The following is a 25,332-nucleotide window of genomic DNA, read 5'->3' as shown; positions in this document are numbered from 1 at the left end:
ATCACGAACGGACCGTTCAAGGACTACAAGATCAACATCCCCGAGAATGCCACACCCGGTCAATGCATCTCCCGAGCGATGGATTCGTCTTTTTTGCAACAAGACCTCAACCCAGATGCCCTGCTTGACTTGCAGACAAAGCCTGGTCAGTCAAGCAAGCCTTTGTAAATGTCGCCGGTTGCTCGATCTATGCTGACGAACATCAGACATTGCATCGTATCACAAACAGTTCGAAGCACAGAACGGCCCCCACGTCATCGGCCACGGTTCCATCGGTGGCCTTCAGAATCTTATTCTGTACTCCTGCCAAGATGTGTATTTCTTCTTCCATCACGCTTCGGTGGACCGCTTGTGGGCCATCTGGGTAGCCCAAGACTTTAAGAACAGAGCCAATGCATTGGACCAGAACACCGACTTTGACGAGCGACATGCATACAACTGTAAGTCTCCTCTCAACCCCCACGGGCATCAGGGCATCAGGACCCCATCGCTGACCGACATGTCAACAGTTGGCCCGCTTCCAGAGGCGAATCTGGACACTGAGCTGAAATTATCCCCACCCTGGGGAAATACAAAGATCAGGGACATCATGAGTCCGACCGGAGGGGACCTTTGCTACATGTATGACTGAATGATGGGGCTTAATGAGTAATAAGAAGCATTCGAGACAGCCCTTACCCACAGCGAAGCGTCGGAGCAGATCTTAACAACAGATTGAATAATGTGAGAAATGAAATGGAATGTTCAATAGATTTGATCATTGGAGTGGAGATCTTCGTTGATGTCTGGAACAGAGTGAGGAGTTCGGCAACGTCAACCGAGGTCTTGTTCGGACCGGATTACCAACCTCACTTCGCCCTGCACCATACAATTCATTGAGCATCCGCTATGAGACTCTATTGACGTACGGTCATTCAGATCTGATATACTGATCAAAACAATCAAAGAAGTACCTCATAGTCCGATCAGCGCCGAGACTTCACCGGCAATTCATCGAATATCAACCATGGCTTCCAGAAGCCAAGGCCACATCATTGAGTTCCACTACGATGTCTGAGCAACGCTACCATCTTCTTACTACCAACTGACTTTGCTTCAGATCTCCTGTCCATTTGCCTATATCGCCTCCACGAAGTACGTGACATCCCACCTTCACGCTGCCCACTGCACATACTCACCCTCGCTCCAGAATCGAAGCCCTCGCGACCCGAACCGGAGCCCGTATCATATGGCGTCCCGTGCTACTCGGCGCCATCTACCGCGCCACTTCCGCTCCGCAAGGCGCCGGTGGTTCGGCCTCCGACGTCTTCAACGTGACAAAGAAAGAGGTCTCCAACGCCGCTTTCCAGCGGACTATCAGGCGACATGGAATTCCTCATCGCCAACCACCTCGGCACCCGATGAAGACGACCGCTGCGTTGAGGTTGTTGTATTTCGTGGATGAGGTTGACAGACCGGCGTTGACGCATGCTTTGTTTCGAGCTTATTGGGTGGAGGGAAAGGAGATTGGAGAGAAGGCGACTCTGATTGGGGCTGTGAGGAGTGCCGGAGTTGGAGAGGCGGAGAGGATTGTTGAAGCGGTTGAGAGTGGGAGCTTTGAGGGACAGAAGGAGAGGAAGTTGCTTGAGGAGGCAACGAATGACGCTGTTCAAAGAGGGAGCCCCGGCGTTCCTGGGTTCTGGATCCCGGAGCAGAAGCGCCTGTACTGGGGTCAAGATCGAATGCATCTGGTCGAAGCGGCGATACAGGCTCTCAATGAAGGTCATGATCCGTTCGAGATCAGCAAGATCTCGAAACCGTTGCAGAGCTTGTTGCCGAGAGCGAAGAGGGCTACGATTCCGAAAGGAGAGGAAGTCAAAGTCGAGTTCTGGTACGACTTCAGTTCGCCTTGGGCGTTCCTGGGCTGGACGCAGTTGCCGAGACTACAGCGACAGTTCGGATCGAGGCTGCAGATTGACATGAAGCCTTTCCTGCTGGGTATCTTGTTTAGAGAGTGAGTATTAGGACATTTCATTCTGCCGACGTGGCTGACAAGTCGAGCAGAATCGGTGCACCGAATACTCCTTTAGCTGCGATATCCGAGCAGAAACGGAATTATATGAACGAAGACCACAAGGACTGGTGTCGATGGTGGAATGCCGTGAATGCGCAAACCGGCAACCACGACAAAAACATCGACTTCTACTGGGCGGACAACTTCCCGATTCGCACACCGACGTTGCTACGGATAGCTTTGGTCGAGCCACGTTTGACGACAGCACTCTGTGAGTACCCTGGACTCTCCGGTGTTATCGCATCAAAGGCGAACTCAGCTGACATTCTGCAGATCGAGCCTGCTGGGAACGAAACCTCGACATGTCGGACGACGACGTGGTCGCCAAAGTTATCGACCAAGCGGGTTCCGACGGCAAAGCTCTGATTGCGAAGTCCAACGAAGCAGAGTACAAGTCCGAACTGCGAACTCGGACCAAACAGGCGAAGGATGCTGGGATGTGTGGTGTACCAACGTACAGAGTCTATCGTCGGAGAGAAGGGCAGGGCGAGGAGGCTTGGAAACAGACGGGAGGACTGGTCTGGGGACAGGACGAGCTAGCTGTGGTGGAGGACTTGATCGCTGGCTGGGACGGAGACAGCGTTGCTACTGTCGATGAGGTCGGGTTAAGAAATGGTCCAAGCAGGCTGTAAAGGACGAATGACCCTGTGCGGACCGCGCTCAATGGACGCGATCGTGATCGCGAGCAGACGACTTAGTTCCATTTTCATTTTTCGGCGAGGTCAATATCATCTCCCTCCGTCGTGTGATTATTTTTGAGCGTCCAGTCGTATTCCATCACCTGCGCAACCTGAGCCACGCTCTGCAAGGTGTGAATCTGGGCATTTGAAGCAGGCCGCCAAAGAGATGATGCTCGCGAATTCTTTGATCTTGCTGGCACATCTTGCGGCTGGCTGAGCTGTATATCTCAGCTGGAGCTCTCCGATGGTATGCAATCGTGTCATCGCGCCGAGTTCAGGCAATGGATTTGTCTTGGAGGCGGGATTCTCTCTTGTTCGTTGGAGCTCGAGCGGAGTGCGATGGCAGTCTTGGGAATGGTCGGGCCCCTCGGTTAATGTGGAAGCACCAGGAGAAGCTGACGAGCTCACGCAAAGCTCAAGCAAGCTGCCATGGCGATCACAATGTAGGACTGGACCTCTGAAGCTTTGCTCTGTTATGGGATAGCCTCCTCGTAGAGATCATGGCGAGGGCAGGTAGTCGGCATAAATTGAGGTCCCTTTCGGAATTCCACTTTGTTGATGCCTGAGTTGATGCCTTGATCGGAGCCCGAGAGCATTGGCGACGGCAGCAACGAATGTTGACTTGTGAGACAACGTCCAGCACCATACCAGCACATCTCAGATCAGCAATCATGTCCACTGCCGCCTGCATCTTCTGTAAGATCATCAAGGGTAGGTGGTTTCGCTCCTCTTCACTCTCCGTCCAGACAGCTCTTGACCATCCTACTTACAGGAGAGATCCCGTCGATGAAGCTGTTCGAGAGTGAGAAGACTCTCGCATTCCTTGACATCAACCCTCTTGCGTGAGTAGCGAAGTAGATCCATGACCGCGGAAAGGCCTCGAGCTGACAGAGTGATAGCTACGGCCACGCGGTACGACCTCTCCAACTCATGACCTTGATGGACCTCGTTCAACCCACCTTCGCATCCCGTCATGCTCCTACAACCCCTTCCCGCTGACACCGTGCTTCGATTCGCAGCTCGTGATCCCCAAACACCACGGCGCAAAGCTCACCGACATTCCCGACGCCGATCTCTCCGAACTACTGCCCGTCGCCAAGAAGATTGCCTCCGCTCAAGGCTCCGAGAACTACAACATCCTGCAGAATAACGGCCGACTCGCACATCAAGAGGTGGATCACGTACATTTCCATGTCATTCCGAAGCCGGACGAGACGCAGGGACTTGGGATTGGATGGCCGATGTTGAAGGGCGATATGGACAGGTTGAAGAAGTTGGCGGAGGAGATCAAGAGTAAGATGTGAGGAGGGAACGTGGACAAATGACTGGGCGGTAGGGATTGAACGACTCAAGATTGCCATGTGAATGTATGAAGGTATCTACGTCCACCTGCATGTCTCTCCCGATGACCATGGGATCCTCCGAATCTTCCTCCCACGACACACATTCCATCCGAATGATCCACGACTCGGACCTTGTTCCAGCTCTGGACCTTCTTCAAGCACGTTCCGGGGTGACGTCGAAGTAATCGCCATGGTCATACTCATCGTAGGGTCCGTGGTGCTCAGCCTCCCAATGCCTGTACCACCTCAGTCAGACATCGTTCTCCAGAAGCGAAACACACAAAGCGGAAAAACAACTCACTGATCATCGAAGTCGAGCGTCACCTTCAGTTCGGATTTGCCTTGGTCGTTCCACTTGGACGGCGGAAGCTGGGCGTAGTAAGCCGATGCGCCTTTCACGTTGTCGCCCGACACTCCCGGAATGATCGAGCATGGCCGCAGGGTCGTGTCGGAGTAGCCGGTGTGTCCTTCGCACTGGGCTGCGAAGTCGGGCGTGTCCTTGCTGCCTTTGCTGCTGAATTTGAACAGGTAGGCGCACTTTTTGTCCTCGTCGCACTGGTTGTCGTAGGTGTCGATTTCCCAGACGTTGTCCTGGGCAAGGCCAAGAGCGGCGAGGGTGGCCAAGAGGGAGAGCGTTGTGAACTGCATGTTGGGTGAAGAAGAGTTGGATGATGATGTTTTCCTTCTTGTTGGTGGTGATTTGAGATTTTGAGGACGGTGAAACCTCGAGGCACTGCTCTCCTTTATGTAGACCTATCCTCAGTCCGGACTCTGGGAGCTGGTATCCCCTGGAGGTGCCACCATCACTGTCCACGACGGACTGTCACACCACGGACCATGAAAGCGTGATGTCAGCTTCGAAATGAGTCCAACCTGCCCTAAACCAGGACGATGAGGAGAATATCAAGGGCCCTTGCAACGATCGTGAGGGCCATGTGGGGTTTGTCTCAAAGGCTTCCCTGCAAAAAGAGAGTATGCTCGAACATTCGACTCAACATTGTCGAATGAAGGGCCGCGTCGTTGACACGATCGCAAGGGCATGTTCCCGTTCATGGAGTGTCAATAAAGTAAGAGGTGAGGTCTCACGTTGTGACATCGCTAGGAGCAATTCAGCCCGGTCGTTATTGAAGTTTGTGTGATTAGTCTTCTTTGTTCGAACGTTCGACTCCAACAGTGTCGAATGAAGGGCCGCGCCGTCGCCACGAACGCAAGGCATGTGCCCATTATAGAGGATGTCATTCAAGCAAGAATTGAGTTCTCACGTTGACATCGCTAGGAGCATGTCAGCCCGGTCGTTATTGAAGTTTGTGAGAGCAGTCTTCTTGATCATGCCGTTCCTTGAGGCCGCTTGCCTGATCTGACATCGCATATTGGCAGCGATCTTCCAATCCCTACGATTTGGGATGATTGTTCTCGTTGCCAGCAATATGGGTGCCTGTACTACATGTGCGCTGGCGCTTTGCTCAGTTCATGGATACGTTGACATGCTACTCTGCCGATCGATGCATTGTCCACTCTGCCCGCGTTGTCCCCATATTGCCGAGACGTGTTCAACTCCATATGGCAATCTCATCACTTGACAGCATGTACCATCAATCCTCCATGCGTTCACTCAATTAATTGCAGTATTTGCATGTGACAGACACAGCGGAATTGCCTATTCGGAATTGCCGACGGTGAATGACCCTTGTCAATCAGAACTACGTCACGACCAACATTTTTCATCGTTGGAGTCACAGTGCAACACTCCATCATATCTATTGTCACTCTAGATTAGAAGATAAGGTAGAAAAGCTTTGTTGATTCCAAATTCCGCTCAGACTTCTCTTTGCACATCATCCACTCTCAGCGACCATGGCTCCCAACTCCCGCATCATCCTCACTCGCCATGCCCAGGCCGAGCACAATGTCGACCTTGATTATACCAGTGAGTTCCCTATCGCCGGATGGTTTCTACCAGGTCCATGATCTAACCTTCTCCTCCAGTCCCCGACGCACCTCTCACACCTCTCGGCCGGAAACAAGCATCCTCCCTCTCCACCCAAATCAACTCGACCTCACCAGGCCTCCTCTCCGAAGTCGATCTAGTCGTCTCCTCCCCACTCAAACGCACCCTGCAAACAACCTACCTAGGCTACAAGCCCACCATCGACCGTCTCGGCGGCCTCGGCAAAGTCATCACCCTCCCTCAAGCCCAAGAATGCAACGACTTTCCCTGCGACACCGGTTCCTCCGCCGCAACCCTCTCCGCGGACCCGGAGTTCCAGGAATTCAACTTTGAAAATTTGACGGACGACTGGACTTCCAAGCAAGGATTCTGGGCCGCGGATGAGCAGGCTTTGACGGAGCGAGCGAGGTGGGTGAGGCAGTGGTTGAGGAAGCGTCCGGAGAAGTGTATTATTCTGGTCGCGCATGGAGATGTGTTGAGGCGGATTACGGCGAATGAGAGAGGGCCGAATGGGCATGGGTGGAAGAATGCTGAGGCGAGGGTGTTCAGGTTCAAGGATGGAGAGGATGAGGAGGAGTGCTTTTTGGTGGAGGAGGGTGGAGATGGGGTTGTTGCTGTGGCGGGAGGGTATGCGCCGGGGAGTAGTGAGATTTTTGTCGATGAGGGGGTTGGGAAGTTGTGAGGTGGAGGGAGGGCGGAGAGGTGAGTTCGAAGGGACAGTTGGCGATTTGTCGGCGTGGTCAGTATGGGTGGTGTTGAACCAACGGCATTGTATTCACATGCTGTACGTGACGATGATACGTTGATGGAGATTTATAGACCTACACAGCTCGACTTGTATGAGGTGCGTGACTTCTTTTGGATGTATTCCACAAGGTTGTTTCATCCTGCAGCCTGACGATATTGCCCCTCATATGCAGGCACGACTTGGAGCTCTATACCTACAGCTCCCGCCACACTTCGACCTCGACATGGACAACACCTCGTCATTGACACAACTTACAACATCACATTCCCGGAACACGACAGGATCTGACCGTCTGCTGCCGTCAATTCAAGCACAGGGCGCATCTCACAAGCGTTCTTCCACACAAACTCGGCTCAAATACACTGCGACGAAGAGCACAACTCCAGTATGGCGACTGTCTTCTCCCCGAAGAACGCGGCTGCCTGGATCCTACATGCTACAGAAAGGCCTCTCGTGGTCAGCAACTCTCCGTACACGAAGCCTCCCAAAGGCCATGTAGTGATCAAAGTCTACGACGTCGCCGTCAACCCCATCGACTGGATCTTACAGGACTCAGATCTATTCAAGCTTCAGTATCCGACGATCCTCGGCTCAGATGTGGCGGGAGAGATAGTGGAAGTCGCAGACGATGTGAAGGATTTCAGGATCGGAACGAGGGTTATCGCGTGAGTGGTGTATCATATCTCCGATCTGTTGCGATATATTTGCTAACGAAATTCAACCGTGTTGAAGACACTGCACTCGCTCCAACGCAGACCTTCCATCAGGTGCAACAGGCGCTTTTCAAAGATTCGTTGTTGTCCCGGCGGTCCAAGTAGCGGAATTACCCTCCAAGATCCGCTCGTCCGCCGGTGTTGTATTGCCATTGGGCGTGTCAACCGCCAGCGCTGGTCTGTACCAGAAAGGCTACCTCTCACTCCCACTCCCCACGACCGACGAGCCCAAGCCTCTTCATCGGACAATTCTGATATGGGGTGGCTCTTCCTCCGTCGGTAGCTGCGCCATTCAACTAGCCGTTGCGTCCGGCGTGGAGGTCATCACCACAGCCAGCCCTGCGAATTTCAACTACTGCAAGGATCTGGGTGCGAAGGAAGTCTTCGACTATCACGAGAATGATGTCGAAAAGCAGGTCGGGAAGTATCTCGAGGGCAAGGCGCTAGCGGGCGTGTTCCATGCTGTCGGCGCGGACGGAGCGGTGGAGGCTTGTGCGAGGATTGCGGCAAAGGCGGAGGGAAAGGCGGTGGTTGTTACTGTCAGGGGTGTGCCAGAAAAGGGCATTCCGGGAGAAGTGAGAGTCAAGGCTAGTAAGTCAATCTAGCCGAGGATCGTTTGCAAAAGTGGTTTCATGCTGATCAAAGCTGTAGTCAGCGCCACAGACATCTTCAGCAATGAAGTCGGACCATACATCTGGCGAGACTTCTTGCCCAAGGCGCTCAAGTCGGACAAGAAGGGGGCAATTGTGCCGAAGCCGGATCCGAAGATTGTTGGAGAGGGCTTGAGGAGCGTGCAGCTGGGCTTAGACACGCAGAAGAAGGGCGTAAGCGCGAAGAAGGTGAGTATGGCTGCGAGTTGACATCAGGGACGCTGCTGACAATTCTTCAGGTCGTGGTCTCGTACATCTCATCTTAGGGTATAAAGCCGTCTCAGACTGCATCAGCTCCACAGCAACGACAGAATTGCTCTCTTATTCCTTCTCAACTGCTCCCTCCTCCAACCTTTTCTGCAGATCTTTGGTCTTCCTCCTCATCCCAAGTCTTTCCGTCCACACTTTTTCTTCCTTCAACCCCTCGACTTTCCATCTTCTCCACGAATAATTCACCGGACTCTCTCCGCCTTTGAAAACACATACATCATACACGAAGCCTCCGAGCAATGCTCCAGTCACAGTCGCTCCCCAAGCTCCCCAGATCCACCACCAATCCCGCGCACTCCACATGCCACGATTGTACCCCACGACCATAGTCGCCAACCTCGGTCCCAGATCTCTCGCTGGATTGAAACATCCTCCCGTACCCTGTCCCAACGCCATCGTCGCAGTCGTGATGAGCAGACCTATAACGAAGGCGTGCATTCCTGCTCCAGGTGGGCTATTGCCCGAGTCTCCTAGGGCAAGTATTGAGATCCCCACGACAGCCGTTCCCAGCAACTCGGTCAGAAAAGCACTGCCATTCCCCATCCACTCTTTCGGCTGCGTGTAAAACGCCGTACCAGTCGTTTCCGCGCTAAGAACTCCATCTTCCGACAACATGAGTATGCCATCTCGATAGACCGCGAACGCGAGCAGAGCGCCCGTGAAGCAGCCGAGTATTTGTGCGAGGATGTATGTCGGCACACGGCGGGCGGGAAAGCCTCGAAAGACCGACAACAGGATCGTCAAAGCTGGATTGAGAAAGGCGCCGGACCCGCCGCCGGAGATGTAGATCGCCAGCATGGTCGCGAAACCCCAGGTCCAGTATTGGGATTGAGGTGTGAGGGGAGAGGATGGTGAGGAGGTCTGCACGGCGAGAGTGCCGGATATGCCAATGAAGCTGTAAATTGTGGTTCCGAGCCATTCGGCCAGGGGGCGTTGGAAGCGGAGGCGGAGGAGGGCCCAGTGGTTGAATGGGTCTGCGATTCTGATGGTCAGCGATGTCCGATTCTGGTTATGACAGAGGATGGAAGACGACTCACGATCCTCAGCATCGCCCTCGACTGTATCTTCCTCCGCTACATTCCCAGCCCACTCGCCATCTTTCCGAAAAGCGTCGACTCGTCGATGCTGCACTTCCGGTGTGTCATCATTCTCTCCCTCCTCGACATCCCTCCCGGCTTGTGACAGTCGATCAACCTGCGTACTCGTTTCAGACTCCACTGCCTCATCTCCGACATCCCATTCAGCGTCCTCACCCGCTGCAGCCGCCTGCTCTACTTCGTCCTCCCTATCCCACGGCGCCGTCTGCGTCTCACCTTTCTCCGCCTGTTCGACAGTCTTGGGACTACCAGTCTTCTTCCCAGCTCCCCATCTGACTTGATGCGGAAAAGTCCTCGCGAGAGAAAAGCTTGGCCGTGGCTCGCTATTCTCCATCAGCGGGTTCAGAGCGCGATAGCCCTGTGCGTAGTAGGTATTATGAGCATCCGTCCTGTCGGTGCGAGGAAGTGGAGGACGAGAGGGTGGCCCGGCGAGGTTGTGGGCTGTATTGGACGTCTTGTTCGTGCGAGTCGAACGCATCGTAGACTTTCGAGGGGCGTTTGGAGGGCGGTGGGACATTTTGATGGAGATGGAGAGGGGTTTGATGGATTCAGTGCGATACGTGATTCAATCCCAATTGTTCGGGTCGAATTGTATGTCTGGAAATCTTGAATGAAGCTGAAATTGACCGCGGAAGCGCGGAAGAGTCAGTGTTAAACAGTGCGGAGGACGGCGAGGGAGGAGAAAGAGTGATATAGCATCTTAGCGATGTCAATGATGCACGTCTGATGATAGCAGTACCTTGCACATACCACGGTCTTACCTTGCCACAAGCAGGGAAACATTCCCTAGATGTGGCGAGTTCGCAGGCAGTTTTCGCAGACGAGCCTATCTGCGAGTGACCTTTGTGTGACGAGCTGGGATGTTGTGGAGATGATAACACCGCGAAAAGCCCGACGAATTTTCAACTTTGGCATCATCGTGAAGTCGATGTGGGTCCATATCTTTTCGGGGCCGACGCTGTGCCTTGAACGTCCAGGACTGAGACCATGGATCTGTTATCTATCGACATCTTTTTAGTATTGTGATTCCTTGCCGGATCAGCATTACCACAGCTCTGTTGCTGGATGGATCACTGTCCACCAACCCACGGTGCGAGCACCCTCCCTCTCTGCGAATCACCAAGTGTGCCCACACCCTTGAAAGCGAGACTCAAGTCGCTGGCCTGCATATCGCCGCTTGGCGGAACAGCTTTTGCAGCCGTCTTCAACGCCATCTCGGCAGCCGTAGCCTCTCCCGAAAGGTTTGCTAGGTTCGTCCAGGCCTGCGGGTCATTTGGTCGAAGCAGGATCGATGCCTGCGCCTCAGTGAGAGAGTCTGCCTCGGATCCGGGCGACAAAGCTGCCAATGAGGAAAGCAACGTCTCAATGCCCGAAATGTCCTTCGTCGAGAGACCATCTTTCGTCCGTAGCACGATCAAGTCGTCCTTCACAGCTGCAGCAGTATCTTGATCATCGTCCAGCGCAGCGATAGCACCTAAGAGCGTCACGGCACCGACATGCTCAGGTGACTTTTCCACACATTCGAACAACTGCTCCCTTGCGACAGCTTTCTCATCCGAACCTCCTTGCGCCCAGAGGACTTGGACAAGCGAGCATACAACGTCTGGATCGTTGCTGCTCTCCTCCAGTGCGGCCTTGAACATGCTGACACTTTCACCCATCTTTCCCTCGTTATGTAACGCTAATCCAGCAGTAAGATGCGCAGATAGACGGAGCTTCCTTCGTGAGTCGGCGTCAAGACCGGAGTTATCTGCGTCAGACGAAAGGTCAAGGGCTGTCTCTGCACTTTCTGCTGCATTGGAGAAAGATTTCGCTGCGAGTTGGTTCCGCGCGAGATCTGCTTTCGCTTGCGCAAAACGTGCAAGAGCCGCATCAGACTCGGTCGTCTCGTATTCGGCTTCTGCGTCGTTGCAAAGAGATGTAAGAACTTCGATCGCATTAAGATGGGAGCCCACTCGTTCGAGGAACAGGGCAGAGAGGTGGCGGAAGGGGAGGTCGTGGGGAGACTGAGTGATAAGCTGGGAGAGGGCGAAGAGCGGCTGAATGAGCTTCGTGAGGTCGTTGGAGGAGGACGGAGAGGTGAGTAGGTAGTCGAATGTCGAGAGGGCGTAGTGCCGTTTGACGAGGAGGGATGTCGAATCAGAGATCTCAAAAGCGTGAGTGAAGTGGCTGAGGGCCAGAGACGAGTCACCGGTGAGCAGAGCGATGAGACCTTCTCCCATCCATGCGTGAGCGTAGTCTGGATCTGTGCTCTGTGAACGGCCGAATGCTTGGTGGGCAAGTTCCATGTCGTTCTGCAGTAGGTAGAGGACGCCGAGGTTGGCCCAAACTTTGGCATTCAGTTCGTTGAGGTGAAGAGAGCGGACGAATGAGTGCTGTGCGATGGCCGGATTAAGGGTGGTAGTGACCACGCCAAGCGAGTTCCAGAACTCCGCGTTGCCTGCTTCGAGCTCAATCGCACGCTTGAAACAGCGGACGGCCGCGCTGCTGTACTTCTTGCCGGTCTTGGCGTCGCTGATCGCATGGGCACGTTGTTCGGCCCATCCAAGGTTATACCACGCTACGGCTTGAGCGTTGATCTCATGTGAGCAAGAGTGAATTGCTCGCTTGAATGCGAGGATTGAGGCGACCATCGGCTTGGGAAGCGCTGTAGGCGATGCTGTGGTGCCGTTCGTCGCGGACTTCTTCAGCGCCTCCAGCGAAACCCGATCGACGTCTGCCAGCGACTCGTACACCTCTGCAGCTGCACTTGTGTCAAGTAGAGTCCGCAGATCATCCTCGGGGAATTCCTCGTTCGCACTTCCCACCCAAGAGAAGATCGAGCATGCATCTCCTACCGCCTTCCACATGTTGAAAGCGTTCGTGTTTCCCTCTGCAATCTTCTTCGCAATCTCAATGGCATCCTTCGCACTCTGCACGGCTCTACCAAACAGACCAGTCTCGACACATCGCCACGCATGCTCCACGTGTGTCTGCAGCAACGACATGAGCACACCAAATTCGGTTGGTCGCTCCTCCAAGACATGCAGCAGGCCCTGCGTCGCCTCCTCAAACTCACCCAGCTCTCGGTGGACGTTGGCAAGCATGTACTTGGCAAACCACCTCTCTCCAGTGATCTTCAACTCCACCTTGTCGTGCGGTTCCAGAGCATAGTTGAATGTTCGAAGCGCCGAGTTGTACCTCCCAGAGTTGTGATAGCTCTCTCCCAGGCCGACGTAAGGTTGATACTCGTCCGGACTGATTCGGAGTGCAGCCAAGAACGATACAATGGATTTCTGGTACTCCTGCTTGTTCATTTGTACCACACCAAGGGCGGCGTGCGGCCAGCTGATGCCTTTCTTCTTGGAGCCTGGAGGTGGACGAGTGCGACCTGAGTCGACCACTCGCTGAGCGATGACCTCTACAATTTCCCAGTCGCCTTGATCAGCAAATGTCCTGGCTAGCCTTTCTGCGGCGGATACCTCGGCGGGAGACAGCTCGAACGCTTTCTGAAAGCACTGCCGTGCTCGCCTCTTGTCTTTGGCGTAGTCGCCATAGTAGATTCCGAGACTTGTGTATGCCGGCGCAAAGTTGATGTTCGTCTTGATCGCAGCAATGAAGCGAGAGTAAGCACCAGTCCTGTCTTTGCGGGCAGCTTTCGAAGTGTCCATTTCCCACAAGCATATTCCTATGCGGTACAAAGTCTGCGCTCGCAGATCTCTGGTCCGAGGATCATCCGCTCGGATGAGCTGGAGGAAGTCTTCAAGCTCTTCGGCCGCCCGCGAGAAATCACCGCTTAGTGCTCTACACCAAGCAAGCTCTGTACCCACGCGGACATTGCCTTTATCTTCTTCCAGAGCTCGGGTGAAAAATGTAATGGCGTCTTGATAGTCCTCGTTCTCTTCCATGATCAAGCCTAGGCCGATTAGTGCTGCTGTGAACTTCGGTTTCCGTTGGAGAATCGCTTCGAACAGTCGCTTTGCCTCGGGATGGTTTCGCGGAGCCTGATGGTGGACCAGAGATGTTGCCAAGACTGAATTGAGGGCATCTTTGGTGTTCTGGAATGCAAGACCGAGCTTGTTACCCTCAGTCTGCACGGTCTGCAATCCGGAACGAGAGGTGTCGGCTGCGCTTTGATGCTCCTCGATGTGGAGATAGTAGTCTGCGACCAGGCGATGCGCAAGCGGAGACTGCTCTGCAACAGCAAGGCCTTCCGTTAAGAGGAGTAGTCGATCTTCTGAAGTCATGGGCTTGAAGATGTCATCCTTCTCGTCGTCATCTTCGGACTTTGGCGGCGGCGGGAATGGAGACAACTCGCTCGTCAACCAACCCTTCATGATCCTGGCAAGTCCGCCATCTGGGAACACTTTGACGTACTCTCGCAGAATTCCAGCATCCAGATCTCTTAGTTCATCCATGTCTCGTGACTCTAGGACCAGGTCCCAAGCTAGTCGAAAAGGATGGTGGATGATGACCATGCCCTCAGCAAGAGTCAGAACTTGATCAAGCTTCGCAGCCTTCTCCTCCATTGGCAAAACAGTCAGCGTCTCATAAGCCCGTTCAAGTAGCTTCTCCTCGTACTGTCTTCTGATCTCATCATCGCTGGCCCAATTGATGATCTGTTGATAGACTTCTTCCAGTTCGCTCGTCCGGAACACCTCCCGCTTGACATCCAGAGTGACCTGTCCCACCCTCGCACCGATCCTCGTCCTCCGCTCTGCAATCTCCTTCGAGATGAACTTCCCTTCCTCATCCTCGATCAACTCTGCTAGCCGCGTGAATGTATGCGACGGATGCGGAATTCTGCCTTCCAGAAACTCGTACAGAACACTGCCTGGAAGTTGCTCCTTCAACACTTTCTTGTTCTGCTCCGGCGTGCCATATTTCTTGGTGAATGACCTCAATTTATCAAATGTCGTTTGGCAGCGTTCGCGATCCTCAGCTGTAGCAAATACTTGCGCCGCACTGATAGCGGCTTCGCGATACTCATCTACCTTCCTCGATTCCTGTGCCTCGTAGACACTGCAAAGACCCAGCCATCCTTGAGTATCGTCTGGTTTTGACTGTGCTGCTGAGCGATAGTTCTTGGCAGAGTCGTCAAAGTTGCCTTGTTTCTCGTAGGCACGTCCAAGGAACAGTTTGGCAAAGTAGTTTGAAGGGTCCGTTGATAGTGCTTGGTTTGATTGTTCGATGACGGTATCGTATTGCTGATTATCCAACGCCGCTTTCGCTGCTTTCAGGGCAGCTTTGGCGGACATAGTCTCGCATTGGGTTGGGATCGAATCGTCCGGAGAGTGAAGTGTCCTGGCTGATGTCAATTCCCAAGTGGAGAGTCGAGAGTGATGATGTTTCTGACGGCTTCAATAAATTAGTCTTGGTAAAGTCATGTCTACGCCTTTACCGAGCAAGCAAAGTCGTGGGACAGTGCCAAAATGCTTGGTTAAATGACTTAGTGTGATGAACGCGCCGAACAACTTCAACACAACAACATCAGAATCGGACTCTTGGGAGGCGTTTGGAGCGGAACCACGCCGCAAGATCTCAGTCACCGTGCCTGATTAAACCAGAGTATTCTCAGCAAGAAATCTGACAAAAATTGCACCATTCCTTCCCGGAGCTATCTCAAAGTGCAAACATGGACGACTGGACAGCGACAGCACTCTTCTCGCCTTCCAAAGCTCGCGCCCAACAAGCACAAGCCAAAGATTGGGCTGCCGTAGACGCCTGGCTCTCTCGACGATATGGCTCACGAATTCCTTCATTCGAGCGCAACGAGGATACCCTGCAAGCGCTCCTGACACTCGCAAATCTCAATGAAAATGCAGACGAACAGCGCGCTTCAGTGGAGAGAGTACAAAAGTCCGCTTTACAGGCACTTGGGAGAAAGCAGGACGGACTGCAAGGCGAGGTGATGCAGGGTGTGGAGAAAGAATTGAAGGGAGTGGACAGCTTGGACGTGCTGGCTGAGATGGGCGTGGTTTTGAATTGTGGGAGTGGGGACGTGGCGAGGCTGGGCAAGGAGATAGTGAGTCTGGGTGTGGAGGAGTTCGAGATTGTGCAGCAGGTCAAGCGTGCTGAGGCGCAATTAGAAGCCTTGAAGCGGGAACAGCGACGGATCACTGCACTTCTCGAAGACCTGCGAGGTGAAGATTACAAAGCGCCGTCTGATATTGTCGAAGACACGGCTGAGTGGATGCGGCTCGCAAAGCATCTCAAAGCGAAGGTCGCAGAGTATGAGGAGCGTCTGAGTGCTTCGAAAACCAGTTCCAGGAGTATTGGTATTGAGCATGTGCAACAGCGAATGGGAGATGTCGAAGAACAGAAGGCGGCTTTGCAGGTCCTTGAGGAAGAGTTGCGAGCATTTCAGAACTTACCAGCTGATGCAAGGACGGCGAGAGCAGAAGTCGAGAGAGCTAGGGAGGGGTTGAGAAGATTGACCACGAAGAGGGACAGGCTGTTCGAGGGACTTGTCGATCCGTACAACCGGTGAGATGGCAGGGGAGAAGCGTTCATCCTACTTCGGCTGAGGACGACTGCGCATCGTCGGGTTCCGCGATGGTGCCGCGTGTTCAATGATTGAGATGTGGTATTGGAGCGAATGAGCGAACTCGTGTGAGAGAGTCCTTCAGGTTTATGATACAGTATGCTTGGAAGACAGGAATCCACCAGCAAAAGCAACGGCCATTGGCACCAATATCTGCCCGCGACCAACCGTCAAAGCGAGCGTGTCGCGGCGACGTCTCCAACGGAACGCCGTCCGTCGCCCACTTGCTGACTGAGCCGTCCGGTACTCAAAGAGGTTCTAGCACGAGTGGTTCTACCACCAGAAGTACGAGTGTCAGCTACACCCATACAGGCGAGGCAAATTTGTGGCAGGTCTGGTGACCGTCGGCAAACTTACTGTTTCGCAGTCATAGTACGCCATCCTGGTGAGCGGCTGGTCCACACATAGTGCCCCGTGGGTGTTGCAACCGCGACCCTGCAAGTATGCGTGAGACCGTCAGAGGAAGATGGTGTCCAAGGAAGATAGCCTACCTCAAGGCACGGACGGAAATGAGGGAAAATTTTGCCGTTATCTGATGGCAACTCGTCGAAGTCGATGCAACAGCCATTTTCCCTGCCGGGGCTACCTGCACACCATTCGGACTCACCGTCTTTCGAATTCAGACGAATCTGGCCCGGTTTGAAGTACAAAGAAGCGTCGAGCGAAGTTCTATGGGGGAACTTGTCGGCGAATTTGACGCATTGCTAGCACGACGTCGATCAGCATCCAGCATCGATGCTTGCATAGCTCGTCTTACAGAGACAGCCAAAGAGCTGCCAAACCAAAGAGCGATGATGGAAGCTGTACGCATGGTGATGGTCGCTGGCTTGTTCCGAAGGTCGGATAGTGTGGAGTGAACCTAATGTTGGAAAGAGGCTGTCGTTGGGAACGCCTTCCAACGAGACTGAAAGACTGAAGTAGGCTGATGAGCAGGAATCAAATCCTACGCAATCTTCGCCGCAAAGTCCTTGATCAGGCTGCCAACCTGATCTCCAGATTCGATGCAATGCCAATGGCCCACGCCCTTCAACACCTTCAACTCCTTCTGCTCACTTCCCAGATGCTCATGAATATACTGAACACCCTTCAACGGCGCCGACTTGTCTTCATCACCCGCAATCAGCAGCACCGGGACTTTGATCGAGCCGAAGCCAGGATCCTTCACGTTCACAATGACTTCACAATGCGAAGCGTACGACTTGGGGTCCTGGCCGATTATCAGCTCGCGGATCATCGCTCTTTGCACTCCGGTGCTGTTGGCGTTGGTCGCAGCTTTTGGTACGGTGTTGGCGAGGGGTTCCATGCCATCTATCATCGGTGGAGTCAGTCATGGCTTTGTCAAGGACCCAGTTGATAAAGTCTCACCCTTCAGCACTGTCTCGATCCGACTGGTGAACATCTCAGGCTTGATTGAACTCGGGTTCACCGGCCCAATTGGAACTACACCAAGCACTCTCTCTGGGTGCCTCGCCGCTACGGTCAGAACCATCGGACCTCCCATCGAGTGCCCAGCTAGAATCGCTCTCTCGACTTTCAAATGGTCCATGAGTCCAATGACATCGTCAGCCAGTTCTTCCAATGTGAGCTTCTCGCCATTTGACTTCGATTGTGCGGCGCCATAGGTACTCAGAGCAATACAGCGATGCCCGGCTAGAGAGGGAAATGTTGGGACATAGAAGTTCTGAGAGGAACCGAGGCCATGGACCATAACGATCGTGGCTTTGCTGGAGTCGTTCTCGTAGCCGAGTTCTGAGGATTCGACATAGTGGATGCGGTGAGATTTGACGGTAGCGAAAGGCATAGCGGTTCAGATTTTGAGATTATTCAGCTTGAATGGAGGTTGCGGTCTTCCGGGAGACGAGATCTTGCCTTGATGTGTTTGAAAGTGAAGAAGAGTTGTCGTTGGAGCTTGCGTTCGCGAGCCGACCTCGGAACGATGACATAATCATGATATATACCCGATCCGAGGACATCGAATATCCCGCTCGTCCATGATCCGTCATCTGTATTCAAAATGGTGTGGTGGGCGAGAAGTACCGTCTCAATTGACCTGCTTCTCGCCCAAAGCCACCGCACTCTTTCCTTCTGCCACGAAATTGTCTCCAGTCCACCCATACGCCCTGTTCAACCTCCTTCCATGCCCCCGACAAACCCGATACGCAATCTTACCGCTCGGATGGGGTTCGTGGAACTGGATGCTTCGCTCGACATCAAGTTTCGTCGGCCGGAAGTTCCATACTGGGCCGTAGAGTTTCTCGGCTTCAAAACCAGTGGCTACCATGGCGTGTACGAAGTCTAGCCAGGGGACATCGCCGGAGACTCGAATCTGCTGTAGTCGAGCGAGCTGGCATTGGCGGGCCGATTGCTAGCAGGAGGAGCCTGTCCACGACTAGCAGTAGGGTGCCTCCGAATCCAAGAATAGGCCGAGAGAACCTCACCTCCACCACCTTGCCGTGGACCATCCCTGAGATCACGGACGATGTCGTTACGGTAGCCGATCAGTTCTTCGTCGGTCTTGAATGTGGATCTTGCTGCATTCATGCCGCACATCGCATCGGTTATGCGGACCGTGGCACGAATCTCAGGAATCGAGAGCGTCTGGAGGTAAGCTACCGCATCTCGGTCGGCGACCGCCGATTGCATCGCCGCTCTGGACATGTTGGCGGCTTGACAACAGTGAGATTAGAAGAGACAGTAAGACGTTGAGAGCGATAGATTGGTCAAACGGCAACGCGTACGCGAACTCACGCGAAATGGACACGCTGAATCCTTGGCGTGCATGGATTGGACCCAGCTCCGTTTTCGAGGGAAACAGCGTCGACATCTCTCACTCCATCCTACATCCTCGGAACTTCTCTGCCTGGGTCATGTCGATAAAGCATGGAGTTGCTTTATAGCTCATCGCAAGTTTAGTCGTGCACAAATCCAACCTGGCGATGCCTTGCTCTGCTCCGCCAATCTGCATCCCGCGGTCGAGAGGTCCAGCTCCCTCGACTTCAAGAGCGATCCTGCCGTTAGACGAGCATGGTTTAGCCCGCGGTCAACAAAAGAATGTCTTTGAGACCAAGGCCCTGCATGCATGTCACGTTCGACGAAAGGACAGCTCGGAGTCGTCTCCATCGGCTATACTCGCCGACGACGCTGGACTTCGCTTTCACTCCATCAACAAAGTGCATTGGAAAACACTCACATTTGCTCACATTTGCCCCTCTGCCTTACTTTCGGTTCCACCAACACACCAAAGCGGATAACCTGCCCCGGAAACCCCACTTCTCCGCACGTCGATCAGCTCCTCCTATGGGGAAGCTCGCCACGCGAGGAGACGACCTTCTGCAGCGGAACCTCGAAAACGTGGCGTAGAAGAGGAGATCTGCAATGATTGAGTTGATGCTGAACTATTAGCCAGGTAGGTTGTACGTCCTTTGCTTGTCTTCTTGTTTTCTTTGTCACTCTTCTGCTGTTGGGCTTCAGTTCCTATAACGAGCTAAAGACAGAATGGACACCAAACGGGAAGTCGAGCACGTCGACGCCATCAGTGATGGTGAGTCGGTAAGTTGACCTCGAGCTGTTCCTCGGCCGACACGTCTAATGTAACTACAGGGAAAGCAAGATGCCATCTACCACGAGCAAGGCGTCTTCGTGGAAGACAAGGCACGAGCACGAAAACTTGTTCGAAGGATGGACCTCCGCATTCTCCCACTCTGCGCTTTCGTATATCTACTCAACTATCTCGATCGAGGCAACATAGGAAATGCGAAGGTACTCAACAAGGAAACGAAAGATGACATGCTGTCACAAACGGGTATGAGCCAGATGCAGTACCGCATTGCGGTCTCGCTCTTCTCTCTCGCATACGTATGTACACACAACTGCAGAAGGCGTCGCAGTCATGGCATGAGCATGTCTGCGCCTGTAGGAGACTTTGCTGACTCTGTTGTTCTTTTCACTAGGCCCTTTTTGAGGTACCCAGTAACTGGATCATGAAGCGTTACGTTCGGCCATCAATATGGTTGGCCACACTGCTAGGCGCCTGGGGCGTCTGCACCATTGGCTTTGCTGGCGTCCAAAACTTCGCAACAGTCACGGTGCTGAGATTCCTCATCGGTGTCTTTGAGGCGGGATTCTTCCCTGGAATTGTCTATCTGTAAGTTTTGGTTGGCGACTTCAGACCACGAAGACATGCTAATACATGTCAGCATCACCTTCTGGTACCCAGTTGAGGAGCGTTCCGTCCGAATTGCCTTCGTCCTTGCCTCCGCAACCGCAGCCGGAGCCTTTGGTGGATGCATTGCTTACGGAGTGGGACACCTCAACGGCGACGGAGGTCTCGAAGCTTTCCGCTGGCTCTTCATCATCGAAGGAGTGTTGACAGTCATCTGTGTCTTGCCCGTTTTGTTCTTTCTGCCGGACTATCCCGCACGGGCCAAGTTCCTCAACGACGATGACAAGAAGTACATCCAAGATCGCATTGCTGTCAAGGGCGGCGGGTACACAAATGCGCATGCCTCGCGGAGGGAAGTCCTCGCCACAGCGTTCAGCCCAAGGATGATGACCCACTACCTTGCATATCTCACAGACTGCGTGCCTCTCGGCTCCCTCACCTTCTTCAGCCCTACGATCGTCTCCGGCCTGGGCTACACTTCCATCCGTGCACAGCTGATGACCGTTCCGCCATGGATTGTCGGCTACTGCGTCTGTCTTGCACTTGGCTGGTCCGCCGACCGCTTCAACATGCGTGGCTGGCACATCACACTGGCGTCCACGATCGGTGGTATTGGATGGCTCACTGCCGGCCTACTCCCTGCGGACGCCTACCTCGCTCGGTACGGATGCCTTATGCTCTGCGCTTGCGGTGCGTTCCCATCGTCTGGACCGTTGTCAGCGTGGGTCACCTGCAATGTTCCCGCGATCGCGTGTATGGGTATCGCTACAGCGCTCAACAACAGTGCAGCTGGTGTGAGTCAGATCATTGCGCAGTGGATTTGGAGGCCGGAGGAGGCCGCAATCGGATATCCTACAGGGAACTTCGTCTGTGCGGCATGCAGTTTCGCCACAGCTGCTATAGCGGTAGGGCTGAGGATACTGTATGGCAGGATGAATGCGGCTGGCACAAGGGATGTCGGAGGCAATGAGAGGATCTGGTTGTTGTAGATGGGCGGTGAGATATTATTTTTCTCCGATCGGGGCTCAAACAGATACCCGAATGAATGAGTACGCTCTGCAACGCTTTGAACATGGCCGCATCGGCCAGATGCACTCCGGGCGCCCTTTTCCTCGCAAGGACTGCATCGGAACCTTTTCCGCGGGACAACAGGACTCGGGAGAACTCTGATGGAGTATGCCTGAGGCCAGAGATGGGGAGACGTATCTGATCAATGACATCGACCGATAAGTCTCGTGCATGGAGAGTGGGATGAACTGGTGGACAGTGCAGACTGCAGAGCGGTGAAGTGGAGTAAGCAGAGAGCGCACGTTGGCTCTTTAGCGTCTTCGCAGTCGGTCGCAGCAGACTGTAGCCGGGCACAGCGTCGAGCGTGGTATCTCCATTATTCCCCTTCGATGCTACCATTCCAGGATGTCTTGCGAGCCGGCCGCGTTTACGGCTGTCGTTGTTTTTGGCGTGGAGGTGATAAGAGATCTTGTGAACTTCTTCTTCCATGTGCCGACCGAGATGTATACAGTTCACTAGCGCCCGAGGACCCGTCTTTAGCCGGGATATTCTCTCACTCCACACTCAACCTGTCTCCTTTGCATAATATTCCAACAACAAACTGGAGCGGCGCACAAACCGACGTACGCTCACGTAGACGACCTTGATCATCTCGACCGCCGACCGAAATCGTCTTTGCGCTTGTTCAGGCCTGTCCGAGTTTTCTCCAAGCGATTCCTTATCAAGAACAAACTAGACGGAATCCAGCTTTTCGGGTCGTCGCTTACTCCACCTCCTCAACACGGCGGTCACCACTCGGGGTCGGACATGACAGACTCCCAACCTGCATCGCAGCGGAAAGTCACTCGGTCACGACATGGATGCGATACCTGTCGTGCGCGTAAAGTCCGCTGCGACGAGCGGCCGGGACGCTGTTTCAACTGCGAACGACTTGGCCTGATCTGCGCCTCCTCGGGAACCGGCGCGTCTGGCAGTCCGGGCAATCAGATCTTACCCAGCAGAGCAGATGCGAGCTTCTCAAATGGTCATACTAACGGCAATCACTCGGCGTATGCATCCGCCGCTGCATCGCCTACCGCTACCACCACCGGACTGAAACGGAAGCGCACGTACCGATCCTGCTCCGCGTGCCGCCTTTCCAAGACTCGGTGTTCTGGTCAGAAGCCGGCCTGCCTCAGATGTCGAGAGAAGGCACTGAGGTGCGCGTACGAAGACGAAACGGAGCCAGCGTGGAAACAAAGGGTCGTCCTGCCATCTGGCGCAAGCAGCGGACCTGCATCACCTTCGCTGAACGACTACAGCACCGAAACCCGTAGTCCTTCCCGAAGACTGGACTCCGCTACGACGCCTACAGGAAGCCTCGGCTTGGCTTCTCCAGTCGCCATTTCTGCGAACGGGGTTGGAGAGGATCTCTCATGGCTGGTGTCCCCACGCCTGCCAGAACATCACCGGACGCGAGTGCTGGTCGAGCGATACTTCGCCAATGTGCACCACCTGCGATGTTTCGCTTTCCTCCATAAGCCTACATTCCTGCAAAGACTGGACAGCGACGCTGATAAGAAGCACGACAGCAATCCGCTGCTACACGTCGTGTGTGCGCTGGGCGCTTTGTTCTACGCGGTGGAGTACGAGACGAGTCGCAACGTGACATTACCGATCAATCCACTAGATGCCGGCAAGTTCTGGGCGGATCGAGCGCAGAACATCATTCTTGCAAGACTGGACCGGATCTCAGTGGAGAACCTGATGGCGGCAGTCTTGCTACACGACTATGAAATTCGGCTGGGCAACTACTCGAACGCATTCATGTTGAGCTCGATCACCGCGAGAATGGCACAGGCTTTGCAGATAAATTTGGAGCATTCGACGGATGTGCTGTGTCGAGAGGCGGGAAGTGGACCTTCTGCTAGTGTCAAGGAGTCCAGACGGAGGTTGATGTGGTGCTGTTATATCACTGACTCGTTGGTTGGAAGCGGTATCGATCAGTTGACGTTGATCGATGAGGCGGATATCAAGATTCAGCTGCCTTGCAACGAGAGGAACTTTACATTGGAGGAGCCCTGCATCACCGAGACGCTCGAGCCCGGACAGATGCTGAAGTTTCTCCCGCAGGAGTTGCTGCCGTCGTATCCGCAGGACTCTATGGGAATGACGGCGTTCTATTTGAGGCATATCGCAACGAGGCGGAAGGTGTTGAAGTGAGTCTGCTCCTATTTGGGAACCCAATGATCTGTGCCTAACTGGACCTCGCAGATACATTAAACACCTTGATACCGCGAAACTGCCTTGGCTGCCGGACTCGGAATTTGCTCAGCTCGATGCAGAATTGCGAGACTGGTACGACAATCTTCCCGCCAATCTCCAATTTACGCCCACGACTCTGTACATCCGCCAGGAGACTTCACAGGTTGGTGCGCTGTGTGCTTTGCATTACGCATACCATCAAACAATGTGCGACTTGTATCGCATAGGTGAGGATGGATCCGCTCTTCTCAACGAACGCATGCTGATAATAATGATAGGTGCCCCTGGTCTATATCGTCTGCGATCCGCCTTCATCTTCCCTCCCGAGCAGTCCAACTTCCTCGCCAAACTTCGTTTCACCCTCTTCGGTCACGCCCGTAGTCTGGCAACGATAATGTCCGAGGCACTCCGCCACGGACCTCATGCCATCGCCGACTCCTGGCTCCCAACCGTCCTCTACGACTCGTGCAAGATCATGCTCTTCTACCTCACCCAACTCATCGATCCATCATTGGACACAAGCAAAGCACTCATGGCTGAGACGATTCCTCACGTTCGAGACAATGTCAAGGCACTCAAAATAATGCGCTCGATGTATGCCGCTGCCGGGCCTCTCTCCAAAGCCGCGGATACCATGCTCGAAAAGGTCGGCATCGAAGCTGCCGGTCAGCAAGCAAGCCAAGTCTTCATCACAGAAGACCCATACGCCAATACCGCAGAGCCCGACGATACGAACGATCACGACGACACTACTCAGTCTCAACCAGGCACTCCAGCTCAGAGCGCGCCAGACTACATCCTCAACCCTCTTTCCATCTACCGTCTCGCCCGCAAGAACATTCCCGAAAAGCATGCTCCCGAACGCCATCACCAGACGACCTTCGCCACCACTTCAAATCCACCCCAAAACCATCCCGAGTCCACCGCATACCACAACAATAATTTACTGCCCGCCCAACAGCCCGCTCCCTTCAACGCCGCTTCCACTCACTCCGTCCTCCCCACCCTCCTCGATGAAACAATGCTCGCGCCGGAACTCCGTGGAACTGGCGACAACAATTCTCTTCCCGTCCAACACATCCCACAAGTGGAGCAAATCAACTTCGATGAATTGCAGAGTTTGTTCACGAGTGATCCAACAGGCTGGACGTGGCAGCCGGCGGAGACGGCGGTGGGAAGTCGAATTGAGAGTAGTGCTTTGCCGCCTTGGGAGAGCAACGGGTTAGATTCGGCGCAGTTGGATGCTTGGGTTGGAGGATTTGCGTTGGATTCGTGAAGTTGTGGAGGAGATGAGTCCGAGGAGCGATGCTCGATTTTGTATTGTGCTCGTATGGAGATGCTCGGTCTGGTGGTGGCGTGAGATTGGTATGGGAGTGCTGCCATGCTATCTGTGGGGGAAGACTTGAAACTGTGCCTACGGTTTCGAATTTCTCCTCATTGTCTCGAACGGGGTGAATGTCATCCGACCTGTTTCATGTTGCTGTCGTGACTTTCAGCTCATACTCGTGCACGGTGTGATACCGAGATTTGATCATGTTCGAGCAACGCATCGCCCTCTGAAGCCGGTTGCTCAGACATGAAGCCCGGTAGCTGGGAGTACCGGCGCTCCGGCAGGGTACACAAATCTACTATATCGGACACAGCTTGGGGACAGCAAGCACGTCGCACCAAGTCTTTATCTCAATGCTTGGTGTATCATATCAAGCCTCATGTCGGTACTGCGTGGTTGCTTGTGACATGTCTGTATCTTGCGATATTTAAGGTTTGACGCTGGCTGGGATAGTTGCTGTGGGTGAACCGCATTCGGGTGGTACCGAACGAGACAACGAACGACTCTGACCGACAACATCGACCTCCAACATCTCTCCTCCACTTACACACATTCCTTCTGTG

At 53.9% G+C, this 25,332-nt stretch overlaps 11 protein-coding genes across 11 annotated transcripts; 7 read left to right on the top strand and 4 right to left on the bottom strand.

The window, feature by feature from the left end:
• Positions 1-885: 885 nt before the first annotated feature.
• Positions 886-2,685, top strand: PDO (protein disulfide with oxidoreductase activity; the record flags this gene model as incomplete). Its single annotated transcript, XM_003848618.1, has 5 exons — positions 886-1,051; positions 1,100-1,134; positions 1,190-1,993; positions 2,044-2,264; positions 2,327-2,685. 5 exons carry the CDS (start codon positions 1,007-1,009, stop codon positions 2,683-2,685), a joined length of 1,464 nt encoding a protein of 487 aa, XP_003848666.1.
• A 719-nt stretch (positions 2,686-3,404) lies between these two features.
• Positions 3,405-4,120, top strand: MYCGRDRAFT_63574 (uncharacterized protein; the record flags this gene model as incomplete). The annotated part of the gene is made up of 4 exons (XM_003848619.1): positions 3,405-3,444; positions 3,506-3,575; positions 3,633-3,645; positions 3,753-4,120. The coding sequence occupies 4 exons, from the start codon at positions 3,405-3,407 to the stop codon at positions 4,035-4,037; spliced, it is 408 nt and encodes a 135-aa protein (XP_003848667.1).
• Positions 4,121-5,930: 1,810 nt separating this feature from the next.
• On the top strand, positions 5,931-6,706 carry MYCGRDRAFT_49444 (uncharacterized protein; the record flags this gene model as incomplete). Its single annotated transcript, XM_003848620.1, has 2 exons — positions 5,931-6,003; positions 6,063-6,706. The coding sequence occupies 2 exons, from the start codon at positions 5,931-5,933 to the stop codon at positions 6,704-6,706; spliced, it is 717 nt and encodes a 238-aa protein (XP_003848668.1).
• A 317-nt stretch (positions 6,707-7,023) lies between these two features.
• Positions 7,024-8,345, top strand: MYCGRDRAFT_101551 (uncharacterized protein; the record flags this gene model as incomplete). The annotated part of the gene is made up of 3 exons (XM_003848621.1): positions 7,024-7,437; positions 7,505-8,076; positions 8,137-8,345. 3 exons carry the CDS (start codon positions 7,160-7,162, stop codon positions 8,343-8,345), a joined length of 1,059 nt encoding a protein of 352 aa, XP_003848669.1.
• Positions 8,346-8,456: 111 nt separating this feature from the next.
• Positions 8,457-9,854, bottom strand: MYCGRDRAFT_76753 (uncharacterized protein; the record flags this gene model as incomplete). Its single annotated transcript, XM_003848273.1, has 2 exons — positions 8,457-9,379; positions 9,443-9,854. The coding sequence occupies 2 exons, from the start codon at positions 9,834-9,836 to the stop codon at positions 8,457-8,459; spliced, it is 1,317 nt and encodes a 438-aa protein (XP_003848321.1).
• A 718-nt stretch (positions 9,855-10,572) lies between these two features.
• MYCGRDRAFT_111215 (uncharacterized protein) lies at positions 10,573-14,739 on the bottom strand (the record flags this gene model as incomplete). The annotated part of the gene is made up of 1 exon (XM_003848272.1): positions 10,573-14,739. One exon carries the CDS (start codon positions 14,737-14,739, stop codon positions 10,573-10,575), a length of 4,167 nt encoding a protein of 1,388 aa, XP_003848320.1.
• Positions 14,740-15,116: 377 nt separating this feature from the next.
• On the top strand, positions 15,117-15,971 carry MYCGRDRAFT_50056 (uncharacterized protein; the record flags this gene model as incomplete). The annotated part of the gene is made up of 1 exon (XM_003848622.1): positions 15,117-15,971. One exon carries the CDS (start codon positions 15,117-15,119, stop codon positions 15,969-15,971), a length of 855 nt encoding a protein of 284 aa, XP_003848670.1.
• Positions 15,972-17,120: 1,149 nt separating this feature from the next.
• MYCGRDRAFT_106098 (uncharacterized protein) lies at positions 17,121-17,869 on the bottom strand (the record flags this gene model as incomplete). The annotated part of the gene is made up of 2 exons (XM_003848271.1): positions 17,121-17,333; positions 17,391-17,869. Coding segments are annotated over 2 exons (648 nt in total), but the record flags the coding sequence as incomplete, so codon positions are not given.
• Positions 17,870-18,066: 197 nt separating this feature from the next.
• Positions 18,067-18,683, bottom strand: MYCGRDRAFT_96555 (uncharacterized protein; the record flags this gene model as incomplete). Its single annotated transcript, XM_003848270.1, has 2 exons — positions 18,067-18,299; positions 18,464-18,683. 2 exons carry the CDS (start codon positions 18,681-18,683, stop codon positions 18,067-18,069), a joined length of 453 nt encoding a protein of 150 aa, XP_003848318.1.
• An 837-nt stretch (positions 18,684-19,520) lies between these two features.
• MYCGRDRAFT_96554 (uncharacterized protein) lies at positions 19,521-21,176 on the top strand (the record flags this gene model as incomplete). Its single annotated transcript, XM_003848623.1, has 4 exons — positions 19,521-19,574; positions 19,626-19,880; positions 19,976-20,169; positions 20,222-21,176. The coding sequence occupies 4 exons, from the start codon at positions 19,521-19,523 to the stop codon at positions 21,174-21,176; spliced, it is 1,458 nt and encodes a 485-aa protein (XP_003848671.1).
• Positions 21,177-21,806: 630 nt separating this feature from the next.
• On the top strand, positions 21,807-24,061 carry MYCGRDRAFT_63560 (uncharacterized protein; the record flags this gene model as incomplete). Its single annotated transcript, XM_003848624.1, has 6 exons — positions 21,807-22,168; positions 22,194-22,219; positions 22,300-22,394; positions 22,767-23,393; positions 23,449-23,666; positions 23,718-24,061. Coding segments are annotated over 6 exons (1,476 nt in total), but the record flags the coding sequence as incomplete, so codon positions are not given.
• Positions 24,062-25,332: the final 1,271 nt, after the last annotated feature.

The sequence above is a fragment of the Zymoseptoria tritici genome, chromosome 11, assembly GCF_000219625.1.
Source record: "Zymoseptoria tritici IPO323 chromosome 11, whole genome shotgun sequence".
Taxonomy (NCBI): Eukaryota; Fungi; Ascomycota; class Dothideomycetes; order Mycosphaerellales; family Mycosphaerellaceae; genus Zymoseptoria; species Zymoseptoria tritici.
Note: the sequence above shows the minus strand (reverse complement) of the source record. Positions and strands in the feature narration are given on the sequence as shown.